We start from the raw sequence: 19444 nt of genomic DNA on the forward strand, positions 1-19444 counted from the left end.
ACATGGTCCAGTATGTTTCCCCCGCGCGTCGGGCCGCTGATGTGTTGGTAATATTTTGGCAAAACCTTCTTCATGTTGGCGGTGTTGAAATCTCCGGCCACAACGAACGCCGCATCTGGCCGTGAAGTCTCGGTTTTATCAATAATCCCAAACAGCTGATCGAGTGCCGTGTTGTTGTCGGCGAGCGACTGCGGGGGGATATACACTGCTGTTATCACAACAGATGTGAATTCCCTCGGCAGATGAAAGGCCCGGCATGTGATCATGAGGTGCTCTAGATGAGCAGAACAGTCAGAAGAAATAATCTTCACATCTGAGCACTAGTTGTTATTAGTCATTAGACCACACACAGATGCGCCGGTGAAGATGGCCGCATCGTCTTTGTGCTCCTCTCCAACTTTGCCCATTTTCGTATTTTGTACATATTTATTTTACTTTTGCCGTTTTACTTTTAACATGGTTCACAACATGCTAGCCGACCGCACCTACTCTGCCATACAATATAGCAGAGAGGAACTTCTTCAATTGCGAAACTTCGTGGACAATAACAACCCTCCGACAGACAATGGAGATTCACCATGGCTACCTGTTGCTGTTCTACCTGAGAGACGCAAGAAGAAGACAAAGCGCGGGTGCCGGGCAGGGCTGCTGGTCAGACTGAGGAAACGAGAGAATCAACCCCCTCTTCCAAGACTTTTAATATACACGGATTAAAAGTCTTACATGTTTTGTTTATTTGGTCATAAATGGTCATTGGAGCGAGGGGAGAAACTCACGGAAGTGATTTCAAAACAAAAGCACTCGTTAGCTTGGAACGGTGATAATATTATTAACAAAGGGAAACAAGGTGAATTTAGCGATCACAACGAAAACGGCCAAGACACACATTGAGTCCAGAAAACGATTGTTATTACGGGCTGTAAATATAATAAGCCTGTGTCTAAAATGGACACCATTGTTAGGAAATGTAAACTATACAGCGATTCTGCACTGCGATCACCTCAGCCGCCTCTCGCGTTTGTTTTTTCAAATCAGCTGCTCTTCATTATTCCTGCTATATTTGACGAGTGATACAAATATTTGTTACCACAAGTTCTTCATAAAACTGACACTGTTGGACTCGGTACTAGTTTGACTTCTACCAGAAATAAAATGAAGTACTTTTACTGTGTACTTTGTGAGTAATCCTCTGTCAGAGTTCCCTCCCATACATAATGCGATATAATGCGATACATTGATTACGATAGTTGTTGACAATAGGGGCGGTGCGGTGTATACTTCTGAAGGTTTTACAATAACCAACTTTTATATTACCCACTGTAATTTGAGATCCCTATTGGTAACGGGGGCGTTTTATGAGTTTGGGGAGGCGTGTTGCGCAGTGGACTCGTGCGTTGGTGTTCGGATCAGGGGAGCACAGGTTCAAACCCCACTGCAGTCAGCATGTCGTTGTGTCCCTGGGCAAGACACTTCACCCCAAATTGCTCCTAGGGATTGTCCACAGTATTGAGTATGTAAGTCGCTTTGGATAAAAGCAACTAACAAGTGACATGTAATGTTTATGCGTTGCGTGGTTTCAATGTATTGTTTTAATATAGACACCTAAATTATATCATAATTTGCTTTAACTCAGTATTATATGATAATATGAATATATGTATAAGTGTGTGTTTATGTGATGCAGGAGGGATGTTGTTTGCTTTGCACTGTAGTTTGCTCTAACACTTGTTATTTTACTTAGATGAGCACTAAACCCAAAACCCACAAAGCGATGGGAGATGCCGAATGGCTGGCCCGGCTGAAGGCCTTTGCTAACTCTGGAGTTTGGCCTATTGGAAAGAAAACATCCAGAATATATTATTTAGTAATTATGAATTATTTATATTGTTATCATTAATCAGCGGTCTGTACTACTGGATTAACAACGTGTCACATGTTGTGAATTGACCAATCAGAATCGAGTATTCAACTAAACTGTGTAATAAATTAGGGATAATGTGCAGCGAGGCGGTCATTATGGGGTCATTATCTTGATCATCTTGAAGGGTGTTCTTTTCCCCATAATGGCCAAGTCCCTGCACATTATCCCGCTTATTACACGGCCAGATACTAAACAAACTAACGACTTGACTCCCAATTATACTTGAAATGATTTGATTGACTTCAAAATTATCGTATTTCTTCGGCTAAGAAAGAAAAACTCAGTTCCACGGCACACCAACGGCTGGAACTGCGACAACAACAACAACTTTACGGCAGCACTGTCCAAGTAGCTAGTTTCTGATCCACTAACAAGTCCTTAAACTCTACAGAGCCACTTCTTCAGGATTGCGTGACCATGGTTGAATTTTAGTGTTTTTATTTAAATGCAAAAAATTGATCGAGACGATCTTTTTAATCTCTGTTAAATTGCATTGTGTTGTAAAATATGGCTAAAAACCTGGATGTTTTTTCTTCTCCAGTGAAATAAAGTTATTTTAATTAAATAAATAAGTTATCCAATTAAGTTATATGTATTTGGAGTCATAGGAGTGCTATAAATAACAATACATTTGTAAAATAATAAGGAATGGGGCAGAATGTAAAGAGTGTACACAAAAGAAAAAAACACCTGGAAATGGAGATGTAAATAAAAGAATAAGTAATACAATACATATTAAGTCTGTGTACCTTCGGTTCAATTGTCTTTCTTTCTTAAACCAGTAAACAGAAAAGCGACTGCATTGTTTTTATTTTCGTTTTTTACCTTAAACTTAATATAATACTCTGTTACAGTAAAAGTCCTGCATTCAAAATGTTCAAGTCAAAGTAGAAAAGTATTCTCATCAAAATATAGTGAAAGTAGCGACAGTAAAAGTAGTCATTGTGCAGATTGGTCCATTTCAGAATAATATATATGAGATATGTTTTATAATGATTGATCATGAAAGTGTTCTCAAAGCTGGTAAAGGTGCAGCTAGTTTGAATGACTTTGTATACTGCAGGGTAGCTTGTGAATTTACTCCAGGTGGAACTAAAGTCTGATTTAAGACTTGATTATATTTCACATCATTCATCCACATCTGTAAAGATGTGGATGAATGAATAAAGATATTAATGAATAAAGGTATTAATACATGTAGTGGAGTAAAAGTACACCATTTACCTCTGAACTGTAGTGGAATAAAAAATTATACGCATAAAATGGAAATAGTACAAGTTCCTAAGAATTGTACTTAAGTACCGAACTTCACTCAAAGTCAACTTTAAATAGCAGTCAGGTAGATTGATAGGTACAAACAGAGGAGTATATAACAATTAATGAATATAATAACGTTACAAATATATTAAAGTAGTGCAATCACTGTCCATATCAGCAAGTGGAAAGACAAAATGTGTCTGATGTAGGATGTGTGTGTGTGTGTGTGTGTGTGTGTGTGTGTGTGTGTGTGTGTGTGTGTGTGTGTGTGTGTGTGTGTGTGTGTGTGTGTGTGTGTGTGCGTACGTGCGTGTGTGTCCGTGCATGCGTGGGTGTGTGTGTGTGTGTATGTGTGTGTGTGTGTGTGTGTGTGTGTGTGTGTGTGTGTATGTGTGTGTGTGTGTGTGTGTGTGTGTGTGTGTGTGTATGTGTGTGTGTGTGTGTGTGTGTGTGTGTGTGTGTGTGTGTGTGTGTGTGTGTGTGCTGGAGTGCCCCCTCAGATAGATAGATAAGTACTTTATTGATCCCAATTTAGGAAATGTTTGCTTTGCAGCAGCATAAAATAAAGGCAAGGTGCATAAGAGAAATTAAGACACTAGAGATACGGTTGCATTATTGAATGACAGGGTGTGTCAACATGTTTTACATGTTTTGTTTGTTTGCCATCCCAGTTCCTTGTCCACCAAACAGCCTCAGCACTTTGTACTTTGCCTCAGTCTTGATAGTCTGTCAGTGACTTTGATATCTTTTTTTTAGACTTTGAGATATTTTTCCTGGTTTCTCCATCCTCTGCTTCATCCCTAAAGGTTTGTCTGCTTTTTATATATCTGTGCTCATTACCAGCTGGGTTTTGAAATTGAACTTCATTACAAACTGTTCCTGCTTTCCTGTTTGTTGCATTTGGGTTCAAACTCCTCGTACGTGTGAACCCACCTGGCTATAAACCCGTCTCTGATTCTGAAACACTCCCAGTTAGTACTGAACTGCTGTGATGTGAGTTTGAGTGCCGCATTGTTCGAGTTATAGTACTTTATATAGTATATATATATATATATATATATGAAAAGTTTCTTCCCACTTTAACAATACTGAACATTATTATTATTCTCAGTATTTTGTCATACTGTACGTAGTTTTTGGGTATATCTATATTTCATGTAAATAATTTTCAATATCTTAATGTTAAAATAGTTTTCTTGCGCGTCAGTTCCGCACGTCACTTCCACTTCCGCACGTCACTTCCACCTCCACCTCCTCCCCACCTTTTTTTTTTACGCCAAACGTAGCTTCATTTTCATCCGAGCTTAGCTTCATAGCGTCCGTTAGCCATGTCTGTTAGATCATTCACTCTTTTGTTCGTATTAATCTGCCTTCGTTTGCCATTGCCTGCGGGAGGTGAGTGTAATGTTAGGAAAATATTTAGTGATAATAAGAGTTAAGTTTGTTACCACGTAGAATTGCTCCACATGGAGTTTTCTGAAAGGTCCCGCGCAGAGACTCTTCCAGTGCTTTTTTACTGTTTTTATAACAACAATAACTGTTTTAAGACAGTCAAGCTTCGGCCCTCAGATTTTACCGTGTCTTTGTGCTACTTTACATTAGATTGACGTAAAGTGCTATCAGCAACAAGTGATTGAGAGGGACCGCTAACAATATGCTGACGCACCTTAGCCCTTCTTTGTTTTTCTTAGGAGCCATTGTTCTATGTTGCTAAATACAGTTGGTTTTTTCTATACTGTTTGTTTGAACCAGTGTATTTTCACTTTATATATATATACAGCTTGTTTTTTTTGTCACGATGTGTGCTCGGTGCTACACCCGTTAGCTAACCTGCTGCTAAAGAGCTAACCTGTGCTATGCCATGTGTGCTCGGTGCTGCACCCGTTAGCTAACCTGCTGCTAAAGAGCTAACCTGTGCTATGCCATGTGTGCTCGGTGCTGCACCCGTTAGCTAACCTGCTGCTAAAGAGCTAACCTGTGCTATGCCATGTGTGCTCGGTGCTGCACCCGTTAGCTAACCTGCTGCTAAAGAGCTAACATGTGCTATGCCATGTGTGCTCGGTGCTGCACCCGTTAGCTAACCTGCTGCTAAAGAGCTAACCTGTGCTATGCCATGTGTGCTCGGTGCTGCACCCGTTAGCTAACCTGCTGCTAAAGAGCTAACCTGTGCTATGCCATGTGTGCCGTGCTGCTTACTCACTCTCCCTGCATAGACGTTATTCAGTGATCCATCGGTATCCATCGGTGTAAAGTAACTAAGTACATTTACTCAAGTACTGAACTTAAGTACAATTTTGAGATACTTGTACTTTACTTGAGTATTTCCATTTATGCTACTTTGTACAGTTCAGAGGTAAATGGTGTACTTTTCCTCCACTACATGTATTTAATACCTTTAGTTACTTTACAGATGTGGATGAATGATGTGAAATATAATCAAGTGTTAAATCAGACTTTAGTTCCACCTGGAGTAAATCCACAAGCTACCCTGCAGTATACAAAGTCATTCAAACTAGCTGCACCTTTACCAGCTTTGAGAACACTTTCATGATCAATCATTATAAAACATATCATATATATTATTCTGAAATGGACCAATCTGCACAACGACTACTTTTACTGTCGCTACTTTAACTATATTTTGATGATAATACTTTTCTACTTTGACTTGAGGAACATTTTGAATTCAGGACTGTTACTGTAACAGAGTATTCCTACACTCTGGTACTTCTACTTTTACTCAAGTACAAGATCTGAGTACTTCTACTTGTACTCAAGATCTGAGTACTTCTACTTTTAATCAAGATCTGAGTACTTCTACTTTTAATCAAGATCTGAGTACTTCTACTTGTACTCAAGTACACGATCTGAGTACTTCTACTTTTACTCAAGTACAAGATCTGAGTACTTCTTCCACCTCTGTAGTCATACTGTGATTCCCCTCTGTATACTGTGTGAGAAATGCACTGCTGACTTTTGCCTTTCTTTCTCCAGTCACAGAGGTGAAGACAAAGCCTGGAGAAGATGTCAACTGTACCACAGATGCTGCCTTCCCATTGGCTAAGTGGAACAGATCTGGTCTGGAGAACTACGCTGTCTTGTTATACAAGGATAGCAGGCTGATTGGAACCTTCCCACTGTTCCATGGTCTTGTGGAGCTGAAAGGTGATGGTTCTGTTGTCCTGAAGAACGTCAGCGCCAACGACACAGGAAACTACACGTGTCTGGTTCTGACTCTGTGATACGGAAGAGTAGTTGGTTGCCTCTGTCCATCTGATCGTCTCTGGAGGTGAGTTTGTGTTTTTCCTGAAGATTTCCACCATTGGCATATTGTAAATATGTTGTTGATGACATCCTCTGGGATCGGTAGTACCTCATCTTTATGTATCTTATAATGTCTGACATGAGTCTAGAGAGGAAAATAGATTCTGATCTTCATCGCCTTCATGATCAGGTTGTTTTCCAACATTTTCCAGTCATTTTTTTCACTATTTACCTTTTATTTTCAGGTTCTGAGAATGAACCCAAGGCTGGAAACCTGAAGAACGGACCCACCGACAGTGACACTGAAGAGGAAGACTCAGAGTTGGATGTTGATGAGGCCCAGGAAGAGCCCATTGACTGAAAGGGTTTAGCAAAAATGCAGAGGATTGCTTGAAGGAAGATTTGCATGGTTAATGGGACTTTTTGGGGATTTTTTTTTAATTAAAAGAAAATCTGTTGAAATGTCATGTTTTTTGTTTAATTTTGCATCGAATATTTCCAAAATTCCCCAGCTTAACTTCCCATGGAAACTTTCCGGAAATGTACCGGACATTGTCCGCCCCTTTGCAACCCTAGTTGGGAGTTGGTTGGCACTTTTTTAATGTATGCACTATGCACCACAACACCAATTAAAATTCCACGTATGTGTTAAGCCTGGAAATAAACCTGTTTCTGCTTCTGATTCTTCTGATTCTGAATTAAAGTAGTGTAACAAAATAGTATAATATATAATAGTACAAGTAAGTTGCAGGAATAAAAAGAAATACACAGAAATGAAACAAGATAAAACAGGAGGTAAATATACACTTTACAGTAGAATAAATACTGTATGCTTTAATAATATTTAAATATGTGGAATAAAAACAGATGTACACTTTGCTTAAAGCTGATAAAACATTGTGTTGAGGTCCGCTGTATAGCCCATATGCTGGGGTTGTTGTGAATGCAAAAACATACGTGTCTCTTCAGGTAAACCCCTCTCACTCACATACCAAAGAAATCAGAATCAGAAAGCCTTTATTCGTCACGCAGCGGGGAAACGTACAGGGTCCGAGCAGCAAGGTGCCGATAAAAGGCAAAAGGAACAAGAATAGACTTGCATTTTAAATTAAAAAAAATAACCTTTGTTTATCCCCCTATTCAGTTTTCACTGGTTTATGTTAGACACACTATACAGAATACAGGGAGCAGGGAGCAGTTAAGGTATAAAGGCTTTCTTTTTTTATAGCATGTGGTTAATTTTTGTGAAAATTCTTTAAGTTACTTTTATTTTTTTAATTTATGTTTTATGCAAAACAGATTTCTTTTAAATATACAACCCAGAATATGTTCTACAAGGATGGGGAATCAAACCCACGCCTCACAGTGATCTTTAAATGGACTGCCTGCTTTAACCACTGAGCTACAGCAGCTAATGCAGGTAGGTATTTAAAAGCAAAAAATTGATTGAGACGATCTTTTTAATCTCTGTTAAATTGCATTGTGCTGTAAAATATGGCTAAAAACCTGGATGTTTTTTCTTCTCCAGTGAAATAAAGTTATTTTAATTAAATAAATAAGTTATCCAATTAAGTTATATGTATTTGGAGTCATAGGAGTGCTATAAATAACAATACATTTGTAAAATAATAAGGAATGGGGCAGAATGTAAAGAGGTATACACAAAAGAAAAAAACACCTGGAAATGGAGATGTAAATAAAAGAATAAGAAGTAATACAATACATATTAAGTCTGTGTACCTTCGGTTCAATTGTCTTTCTTTCTTAAACCAGTAAACAGAAAAGCGACTGCATTGTTTTTATTTTCGTTTTTTACCTTAAACTTAATATAATACTCTGTTTCAGTAAAAGTCCTGCATTCAAAATGTTCCTCAAGTAAAAGTAGAAAAGTATTATCATCAAAATATAGTGAAAGTAGCGACAGTAAAAGTAGTCATTGTGCAGATTGGTCCATTTCAGAATAATATATATGATATGTTTTATAATGATTGATCATTAAAGTGTTCTCAAAGCTGGTAAAGGTGCAGCTAGTTTGAATGACTTTGTATACTGCAGGGTAGCTTGTGAATTTACTCCAGGTGGAACTAAAGTCTGATTTAACACTTGATTATATTTCACATCATTCATCCACATCTGTAAAGTAACTAAAGGTATTAAATACATGTAGTGGAGTCAAAGTACAATACACCTAAATGCAATTTCTAAATAGCTATGGTTTAAATACGCTGCATCACGTCCAAAGATTAAGAGCTGTGAAATGTGCAGTTGGCAAACAGGTTGGCTTAAGTGTATTCTTAAAAGGTGAGAATATCGATATTAAATTGATTGATTTTTGGGGTCGAAGGGTTTTTAGTTTTTGTCGAGCTAACTCACAGAAACCCTGGCTCTGTTGAACTCGCTTTGTAGTATCATAATAATAATAATAATAATAATAATAATAATAATAATAATAATAATAATAATAATAATAATAATAATAATAATAATAATAATGATAATGCATATATTTATATAACGCTTTTCCTGGTGCTCAAAAGACAATCAAGTAGAGAAAATAACAACGAGGACATACAGAACATGAATCCCTTTATCGTCCCGCACCAGGGAAATTGCAGGTATTCAACACGGCAGAAGTTCAGTGCAGATTAAGTAAAAAGAGTAGATTTACCAATTATAGAAATTAGGCACACGTTATTAATAATAAAGAAGAATTGAAGGAACCCTTAATCGTTCAACAGATAGTAAAAACACAATAAGTAAAAACGAATAACATGTCTTGTATATCTCAGCATTAGGCTAGTTGCTAATGCTAACAGACAGCTTTAGATATTTAACGTTTTATTTTCTGCAGAACTCGTACACAACAAGGAATAGTGAATGTGGAATATGTTTCCTCAATCAAAAATATGAAAGGATGTGTAATGGCTCCTCAGTTACGACTCCATTTTGATTTAAATGTGTCACGATCTGTCTGGGTTTTATTTTGTGATCTCAAAATCTCTCTTTGTTTTCCCTGTTTTATTTTGAAAAGTGTGCACCCCCCATGTTATGATGTACATTTGGTTAAAAGAAAAAAAATGGGGTGGATTAAATAAGTGTAAACTTCTTCCCACCCCTTTTTGGATGTGTAATTAGGTAGATTATTTGTTTATATATAATTTGTAAGTCAATAATATTGTTGTTTATCAATGTAATAATGCTTAAGTTTGTTCAGTATCATAATTATTTTGATTCATTCCAATAGTATTATTATTTTTTGTACAGTATTATTGTTTTACACGTTCTAAATAAATAAAATAAAATGTCTGTTACTTCCTGTCTTGTCTATGTGGCAAAACGTTCACATTGACGCTCTTTAACTAAATGTACCTTCCATTACATGTACATTTCTTCCATACTTCACTTTAAGTACTAATACTGCAGTTTACATAGTATTTGTTGTTGCATGCTGTATGCAGACAATTACAACTTTACACCTCAATCTGAGACCATTTGCTCTTCCCCTATATCTGTTGTGCAAAGGATTGTGGGTCAGAAGTAAAAGTACTATCACTTTTTTAACATTGTGTTAAAGTAGATGGGAATTGTCCCTTCATTAGTGTATTATTTGTCAGATAGTTTATAAATGTTTTATCTGCACGGTCAATATTTTCTACTTTTTAATGCTGTTTTATTTCTATTTTGAGATGTTTACATTTTAGAATAGTTATGATCAATGCCTTGTTTTTTATGCTGCTGCAACGCAAACAATTCCCAATTTGAGATCAATAAAGTACCTCTTATCTTATCTTATATTGTCTAAATCTTAACGACAATGCTGCACTTTGAGCAAACCATAAGCAATGATGAACTTCCCTAAATGCGGACGATATACAAGGTTATTATAGAAATGTGTCACTTCGTGCAGCTTTGTAAACACATGCGTCCATTAAAAAAAGATCAGCTGTGAAGTGTCTGAGGCTACGCCATTATTCATCTAGCAGCTTCATTTGACAATCAGTCTATGTTTTGCTTTAGTTTGCGAAATTCAACAGTTCTGCCTGAACAGGTGCATACAAAACACAAAATAAACAAATCAAAAAGAGAAGAGAACATTTAAACATGAAATAAACAAAAATAAAATACATTGAAAAGGGCTAAGGCTTTTTATGTAAATCATATTCCACTATTACGCTCAACAATCAACAAAACTCAGGATTACATTTATTAAAATTAATTTATAAAATGTACAAAAAAGTTAAAAAAAAACAATGTCCCTTTGAGACAAGCTGCTTCCATAATAGTGGCGATCTGCTCTGCTTCTGCTCAAACTGTACGCTTGCACAATGCACTCAGATAGGAGCGCACTGAGGACAGTCCGCCCCGGTTGACAGTCGCATCGGGAACAGGGGGCCCCGTCCCTCCCCCGAGGAGGGAGAGAGGGCGCAGCGAGCACTTTGTCCACGGCCCCGGGAAGTGGCGAGGTCCGGGTCAGTCCGGGTCCTTCTCCAGGTCTTTTTTTAATTAATTGTTATATTTCAGATTCCTCCGCGTACCACTAGCGGGAGCCACAGGTTGAGAACCACTGCATTAGATATTCTTTCAAAGCAACTTTGCTTCACTGATTCAAGTATTTACTATTTGAATGTCCAAACTGAGACAGTTTTGAAAGTAAAATGTTGGTATTGATGAGAATCCTTTACATGACGACAGCATGTGTGACCAGAGGGACAGAAAACACTGGATTGCGCCCGAAACTTGTAAGACTTTTCTTTGCCAACATGTATGTCTATGTTTGGCCGTGGGAAATGTATTTACTGTAAAATGACATGGCACGTTATGGAATTAATTAGTTTAATACAATGTAATTTACTGAAACAAAATCAACATCAACATTAGATATTCTTTCAGAGCAACTTTGCTTCACTGATTCAAGTATTTACTATTTTAATGTCCAAACTGAGACCGTTTTTGAAAGTATATGCTAAAATGTGGGAATCGATGAGAATCTTTTACATGACGACAGCATGTTAGACCAGGAAGACAGAAAACACTGGACAGCGCCCGTGGTTCGATCCCGCGAGGAGACAGAGAACAGTGAGCGTTCGAAGTAACCACTGAGCTAAACCAGCGCAGCTCTTCACTCTGTGGGTGGCTTTATAAACACGATAAGAATGACGCGTTGCTTGTGACATCCATATAAGGAAGAAGAAGATGAACCTTTATTAATGAATGAGGGAAATTAATCTTTTTTCCTGTCCAGAAATGCATCGTGGATAAAAATATGGAGGACTACAAATTACAATTGCATGTAGAATAAATGCAATACCAAATAAACATGTGACTATAAAAAAGGAAATATTAAAGGTGGGCTAGGTAATTTTGGAGAAACCAGCTCGAGTGTGCTAGAATTTGAAAATACACAGCCGGAAAAAATCTGCCACGATATTCATTGCTATCGGGATGTTAAGAGCATTCCATGGAATATAACAAAAAGTGTATCTCGAGCCGGTTTCTCAAACTTACCTACCCCACCTTTAAACAAAAAATGTAAGACTTTTCTTTCCAAACATTTATGTTTTTATGTTTGGTGTGGGAATCTGGGAAAGTATATTTACCTTAAAATGACATGGCACGGTATGGAATTATTTAGTTTAATACAATTTAATTTACTGAAACAAAATCAACATCTACATTAGATATTCTTTCAAAGCAACTTTGCTTCACTGATTCAAGTCTTTACTATAATGTCCAAATTGAGACATATTTTGAAAGTAAAATGTTGGTATTGATGAGAATCCTTTACATGACGACAGCATGTTAGACCAGGAAGACAGAAAACACTGGACAGCGCCCGTGGTTCGATCCCGCGAGGAGACAGAGAACAGTCTGTATTCGAAGTAACCACTGAGCTAAACCAGCATAGCTTTTCACTCTGCGGGTGGCTTTATAAACACGATAAGAATGACGCGTTGCTTGTGACATCCATATAAGGAAGAGGAAGAAGATGAACCTTTATTAATAAATGAGGGAAATTAATATTTTTTCCTGTCCAGAAATGCATCGTGGATAAAAATATGGAGGACTACAAATTACAACTGCATGTAGCCTAGAATAAATGCAAAAACAAATAAATATGTGACTATAAAAAAAGGAAATATTAAACAAAACATGTAAGACTTTTCTTTCCAAACATTTATGTTTTTATGTTTGTTCGTGGGAAAGTATATTTACCTTAAAATGACATGGCACGGTATTAAATTATTGAGTTTAATACAATTTAATGTACTGAAACAAAATCTAAATCTACATTAGAGATTCTTTCAAAGCAACTTTGCTTCACTGATTCAAGTATTTACTATTTTAATGTCCAAACTGAGACATATTTTGAAAGTAAAATGTTGGTATTCATGAGAATCCTTTACATGACGACAGCATGTGTGACCAGAGGGACAGAAAACACTGGATTGCGCCCGAAACTTGTAAGACTTTTCTTTGCCAACATGTATGTCTATGTTTGGCCGTGGGAAATGTATTTACTGTAAAATGACATGGCACGTTATGGAATTAATTAGTTTAATACAATGTAATTTACTGAAACAAAATCAACATCAACATTAGATATTCTTTCAGAGCAACTTTGCTTCACTGATTCAAGTATTTACTATTTTAATGTCCAAACTGAGACCGTTTTTGAAAGTATATGCTAAAATGTGGGAATCGATGAGAATCTTTTACATGACGACAGCATGTTAGACCAGGAAGACAGAAAACACTGGACAGCGCCCGTGGTTCGATCCCGCGAGGAGACAGAGAACAGTGAGCGTTCGAAGTAACCACTGAGCTAAACCAGCGCAGCTCTTCACTCTGTGGGTGGCTTTATAAACACGATAAGAATGACGCGTTGCTTGTGACATCCATATAAGGAAGAAGAAGATGAACCTTTATTAATGAATGAGGGAAATTAATCTTTTTTCCTGTCCAGAAATGCATCGTGGATAAAAATATGGAGGACTACAAATTACAATTGCATGTAGAATAAATGCAATACCAAATAAACATGTGACTATAAAAAAGGAAATATTAAAGGTGGGCTAGGTAATTTTGGAGAAACCAGCTCGAGTGTGCTAGAATTTGAAAATACACAGCCGGAAAAAATCTGCCACGATATTCATTGCTATCGGGATGTTAAGAGCATTCCATGGAATATAACAAAAAGTGTATCTCGAGCCGGTTTCTCAAACTTACCTACCCCACCTTTAAACAAAAAATGTAAGACTTTTCTTTCCAAACATTTATGTTTTTATGTTTGGTGTGGGAATCTGGGAAAGTATATTTACCTTAAAATGACATGGCACGGTATGGAATTATTTAGTTTAATACAATTTAATTTACTGAAACAAAATCAACATCTACATTAGATATTCTTTCAAAGCAACTTTGCTTCACTGATTCAAGTCTTTACTATAATGTCCAAATTGAGACATATTTTGAAAGTAAAATGTTGGTATTGATGAGAATCCTTTACATGACGACAGCATGTTAGACCAGGAAGACAGAAAACACTGGACAGCGCCCGTGGTTCGATCCCGCGAGGAGACAGAGAACAGTCTGTATTCGAAGTAACCACTGAGCTAAACCAGCATAGCTTTTCACTCTGCGGGTGGCTTTATAAACACGATAAGAATGACGCGTTGCTTGTGACATCCATATAAGGAAGAGGAAGAAGATGAACCTTTATTAATAAATGAGGGAAATTAATATTTTTTCCTGTCCAGAAATGCATCGTGGATAAAAATATGGAGGACTACAAATTACAACTGCATGTAGCCTAGAATAAATGCAAAAACAAATAAATATGTGACTATAAAAAAAGGAAATATTAAACAAAACATGTAAGACTTTTCTTTCCAAACATTTATGTTTTTATGTTTGTTCGTGGGAAAGTATATTTACCTTAAAATGACATGGCACGGTATTAAATTATTGAGTTTAATACAATTTAATGTACTGAAACAAAATCTAAATCTACATTAGAGATTCTTTCAAAGCAACTTTGCTTCACTGATTCAAGTATTTACTATTTTAATGTCCAAACTGAGACATATTTTGAAAGTAAAATGTTGGTATTCATGAGAATCCTTTACATGACGAGAGCATGTGTGACCAGGAAGACAGAAAACACTGGACAGCGCCCGTGGTTCGATCCCGCGAGGAGACAGAGAACAGGAAGAATTCGAGATTGCTTGTTGTTCGAAGTAACCACTGAGCTAAACCAGCGCGGACATACAGGCAGGTGGGTGGCTTTATAAACATGACAAGAATGTTTCCTTGTGACATCCTTATAAGGATTAAAAGGAAGTCAATCGTTCTTCCAATCCATAACTGCATCGTGGATAAAGAATATTGAGAACAAAAAGTGACAAATGCTTGGATTAAATACAAAACATTCATTTTCTTGGCTCAATATGTGTCTTGGCCGTTTTCGTTGTGATCGCTACATTCACCTTGTTTCCCCTTGTTTATAATATTATCACCGTTCCAGGTAAACGAGTGCTTTTGTTTTGAAATCACTTCCGTGAGTTTCGCCCCGCCCCTCGCTCCAATGACCATTAGACCATTTAGTAAGGTAAAAAGCAAAAAGCAAAAACGCCTCTCAGACTTACTTGTTTAATAAAGAAAAACAAATGGACGGTAGATACACGGATTGAATCAAGACTCAGTGCGAGTTATTACTTTCTTCCTTTACTTGGCATTCTTCAAAAATACACAGACATTGCAGCACAGAGTTTCACGTCTTTGTACAGCCTTTCTCAGCAGTAGAGTAATGTGTTGGCGAACCTTTGTTTCCTCCTGACAGCTCACTTAAAGGTATACTCAATTCAATTAAATTAGCATGATGACCATAGTTACATATAGTATTGCCAAAGCTCTGTATAGTTGCAACATCTATACAATATATATATATATATATACACAATAGATATATACTCCCTCTTGTGGCCAAAGGGGGACACAACTCTTGTCTTCAGATGTACTATGCTTGAGTGCAGCAAAATGTAGCACAGTGACTATTTTGTCAACTAAACATCATAAAACATACATATTTTAGTAAACGGGACTTTATAATCTCCGCACATTAACTCCATATTTGCCTCTGCCATGGTGCCAAAATGAAATGAAATAAAATAAACAATATATAGGGGTTGCTTCTTCTCTGAACTTCTATACTGCATCCCTCCATATCAAATAAACCATAAACAAATACATAAAGTCGTGTTCACTGCAGCGATCTATTTCACACACAAAACTATATGAAAACTTGGTGATATACAGTGGCGTTTTCTCCTGGAGACCAAAGGAAGACAGGCTTCTCCTGCTTTTTCAGCCTACGAACACACCTCAAAGACTTCAGTCGACGAGTGGCAATAACTCTCCTTCCCAGCAGGCGGCGGTAGTGTGTATTCGTCATTCAAAAGAGGCAACAACCGGAAGACAGACTGCGTGATATACCGAGAGAAGAAGAACAGACAGCGTGATATAAACAAACAACAAATAGCGTGTGCGTTCCATTTTCACTCTCTCTCCTCGATGGAAAACATGTATCGTCGTAAGGTCCTGGCGTTATCAGCAATTGGACTGGTGCTTGTGCAATACATGATGAAGAAACAGTCTCTCAAGAGGCGGAAGCGAACAATTAGGAGAAACCGCACTAAATGGGTGAACTCATGGTTACTACAGCGAGAAGCTCAGGGGGCTCTCCCGAACCTGTGTCGAAAGCTGGAGTTCAATGAAATCCCAGATTTCAAAGATTTTGCTCGGCTTTTTCCTGTTCAGTTTCAAATGTTGGAGGAACTCATCACTCCAATCATCCGGAGGCAAAACACCAACTACCGGGACTGTATCTCCGTGGGGACACGTCTGATGGTTACGCTGCGATTGTTGGCAACAGGTATGCAAGCTAAAGATGTTGCTATATTTGAAATTGCAGCACTTTGTATATTATTGTATATTGTGCTTTAGTAAGTAGTAATACCGCAGTGTAATGTAGATGTACTAGTTTAAGTACTACCAAAGTACCAAAGTACTGCTTGGTAGCTTGAGAATTTACCAAGGGATCAATAAAGTTTTATCTTAACCTATAACAATGCATGATAACATATTTCATTATTATATTTTGTATCATGAATCTGAATCTTCATAGTAACTAAAGTAATCTAACTATGTTGTAAACTATAACCTGTAGTTGTGTAGCTAATGAGTGTTTTGTTCAGCTGCTTGTGTAGATAACTCTTTATGTGTTTGTTCATATTTGCAGGGGAAAGCTTCAAGAGCCTTTCCTACCAGTTCCGAGTGGGAGTGTCAACGATACGGCAGTTCGTTCCTGAGACCTGTACAGCCATCTACGAGGTTTTAAAAGAGAAATACCTGAAGGTATGTGTGGATACTGACTGGTTTTACTGTGCAAACTCTATGTAATACAGTGAGGTCTGTAGGCATTTGAACAGCAAATGTTAGCTCTGCCATATGAAACATGGGTCTTAAAACATATATGTTTTTGTTTTTCAGTGCCCCGACACAGTGGAAGAGTGGCAGAAAGTAGCTGATGGATTCCAGGCTCAGTGGGACTTCCCAAACTGCCTAGGTGCCCTGGATGGGAAACACCTCAACACTCGCCCCCCATTTTCCATGGCGCTAATGGCACTGGTCGACAGCAACTACAAGTTCTTGAATGTAGATGTAGGTTGTAACGGGAGGATTTCAGATGGTGGTGTGTTTGGTGGATGCTCACTGCAGGATGCCCTGGAGAATAGGACATCCAACATCCCTGCACCTGCACCCCCTCCTGCTTCTGACCAGGCGGTTTGTTACTCCATTGTGGCAGATGAGGCATTTCCCCTGAAGGAGTACCTCATGACGCCCTATGACCAGAGCCTAGCTGTAGAGCAAGGCATCTTTAACTACAGGCTGTCGCGGGCTCGGAGGGTGGTAGAAAATGCCTTTGGCATCCTAGCCAACCGTTTTCGGGTCTTTCTCACCACCATAAACATTCAAGACACTGCCAAAGTGGAGGCCATTGTTTTGGCTTGCTGTGCTCTGCACAACCTCCTGCTCACAGAGAACTGTAGCGTATACATGGCGGGAGTTGTTGACCAGGAAGGACCCGATCATGGCACTGTCCCAGGAAGCTGGAGACAAGACCCTGAACTACAGCAGGCCACCCTGCCACCCACCACCAATGCTACAGCTCGAGCCAAGCAGCACAGGGATGAACTATGCCAATACTTTAACGGTGTCGGTGCAGAGCCTTTTCAGTGGGATAAGGTATAGCAAGTATGTCTAAAGAACTGTACAATGTAGTGTGTAATACAATAAAAAAAAAAAGTTTGTCATGTCTAATGCTGTGTTCTCAATGGCTGTAGTATCAAGGGAAATAAAGTTTTGTATTGCCTATCCTGCTATTTGTGTTTATTCTTTTAATCACACAGCGTTAATACAACAAGAAAATGTGCCTACATAACTGCCAGTTGCAGCCGCACATTATTATTGGTTTAACTACTAACAGTATATTTTTAACACATTTTAAAATGACCATCTTGAACAGCTACAACGTTAAAATACTTCTAGGCAGGTTGTGGAGGATAATGGGAGAAAGAATAGAGGGGCAGACAGAAACCCCCATCTGAATAATGGCCACTTCTTGCAACATTTCCATTTCCATGTGATGCTCACAATAGGTAAGAGAACAATGAACAGTGGTAGACTGTAGCTCATTTACTTAGGCACTGTACTTAAGGACAATCTTGAGGTACTTGAGACTAATCCTGCAACTGTATACTTCTGCTCCACAACAGTTTGAGAATGAAACCATCACGTATGAAAGGTTACATGTGAATAGAGGGGGCAGAAACAGTCTTGCAAATTTACATGTCCATGTGATGCTCACAATAAGTCAATGAACAGCGGTACACAGTAACAAAGTACATGTACTGCTCCACTCCCATTCAGGCCAATAGTGTACTTTATAAGTTAATAGTGATAACTTTAGTAACTTTGAAGATTCAGAATACTACAAAATATAATCAAGAAATTGTTTATCATGTATTTTATAGGTTATGATGAAATGTTATTGATCCCATGGTGAATTTCACAAGCTACCCAGCTGTATATCATGTAATTTAAATCAGCTCTCTGAAGCAGAAATAAACTGTAAGCATTGTGGCTGGCAGCCTTAAAGTACTGCTGCTACCACATTCCATGCATCAGTCATTATAATCAAAGATATATATCGATTTACACACGGCATCTATTGCACGTCTGTCCGTCCTGGGAGAGGGACCCCTCCTCTGATGCTCTCCCTGAGGTTTCTCCCATGTTCCCCTTTAAACTGGGTTTTCTCTGGAAGTGTTTCCTTGTACGATGTGAGGGTCTAAGGACAGAGGGTGTCATATTGTCATACTGATACTCTGTACAAACTGTGAAGTCCACTGAGTGTAACACTGTAAATAAACATTGATTGATTTATATAAATAACACTGACAGGCAAATTATGTATCATCATGTACGTATCTTCTGACTTGTATTGTAGTATAGCTAATTGTATCCTCATTCTCTAATGGCTGTAGTATGAAGGTACGAAATAAAGTTTAGCATTTTGCAGTAGCGGTAAAAAGTGGTTTATTTATTATTATCCAAAGAACTGTACAGTGTACAGACAATACAAAAATACAATACGATAAAAATAGTCAATAGTGTGCAATACAATAAAAAAAAAAAGTTTGCCACAACTGTCTGTAAAAAAAAAAATGTACATTACAAATCAATGAACTGTTTGTACAAATAATTAGCCACATATTTACAAGTGCGTGAACTGTCTAAAGGTTTCATCTTCATGGGTCTGTTCCATTAAACACTAAAAAAGCTCTTTTCCACCTCATGCAGGAAGATTGGCAGCATATCACATGGCAACCGCCGCCGTCTGTGTTCGTAGACTTTTGAATGGGCCGCGATTTCGTCATTGAG

The 19444-nt window shown here is 37.9% G+C and overlaps 1 protein-coding gene and 1 long non-coding RNA gene across 4 annotated transcripts; both read left to right on the forward strand.

The window, feature by feature from the left end:
* Positions 1-3889: 3889 nt before the first annotated feature.
* Positions 3890-6810, forward strand: LOC117475912. 2 transcript variants are annotated; one of them, XR_004555216.1, is made up of 3 exons: positions 3890-3984; positions 6173-6467; positions 6688-6810. It is a non-coding gene; the product is annotated as an uncharacterized LOC117475912 (long non-coding RNA). The 2 variants fall into 2 exon arrangements; XR_004555215.1 differs by having other exon boundaries at positions 6179-6467.
* Positions 6811-14622: 7812 nt separating this feature from the next.
* LOC117475903 (protein ALP1-like) lies at positions 14623-17873 on the forward strand. 2 transcript variants are annotated; one of them, XM_034122249.1, is made up of 4 exons: positions 14623-14717; positions 16259-16373; positions 16740-16855; positions 16991-17873. In XM_034122249.1, the coding sequence occupies exons 2-4, from the start codon at positions 16265-16267 to the stop codon at positions 17750-17752; spliced, it is 987 nt and encodes a 328-aa protein (XP_033978140.1). In that variant the 5' UTR covers positions 14623-14717; positions 16259-16264; the 3' UTR covers positions 17753-17873. The 2 variants fall into 2 exon arrangements, with proteins under 2 accessions (XP_033978140.1, XP_033978138.1); XM_034122247.1 differs by lacking the exon at positions 14623-14717 and having other exon boundaries at positions 15951-16373.
* The last annotated feature ends 1571 nt before the right edge of the window (positions 17874-19444 follow it).

The sequence above is a fragment of the Trematomus bernacchii genome, unplaced genomic scaffold, assembly GCF_902827165.1.
Source record: "Trematomus bernacchii unplaced genomic scaffold, fTreBer1.1, whole genome shotgun sequence".
Taxonomy (NCBI): domain Eukaryota; kingdom Metazoa; phylum Chordata; class Actinopteri; order Perciformes; family Nototheniidae; genus Trematomus; species Trematomus bernacchii.

Coding starts and splice junctions, on each gene's coding strand:
- LOC117475903 (XM_034122247.1), top strand. CDS start 16,013: ATGGAAAACATGTATCGTCGTAAGGTCCTGGCGTTATCAGCAATTGGA. Junction 16,374..16,739: donor GCTGCGATTGTTGGCAACAG/GTATGCAAGCTA, acceptor TCATATTTGCAG/GGGAAAGCTTCAAGAGCCTT. Junction 16,856..16,990: donor TAAAAGAGAAATACCTGAAG/GTATGTGTGGAT, acceptor TTTGTTTTTCAG/TGCCCCGACACAGTGGAAGA.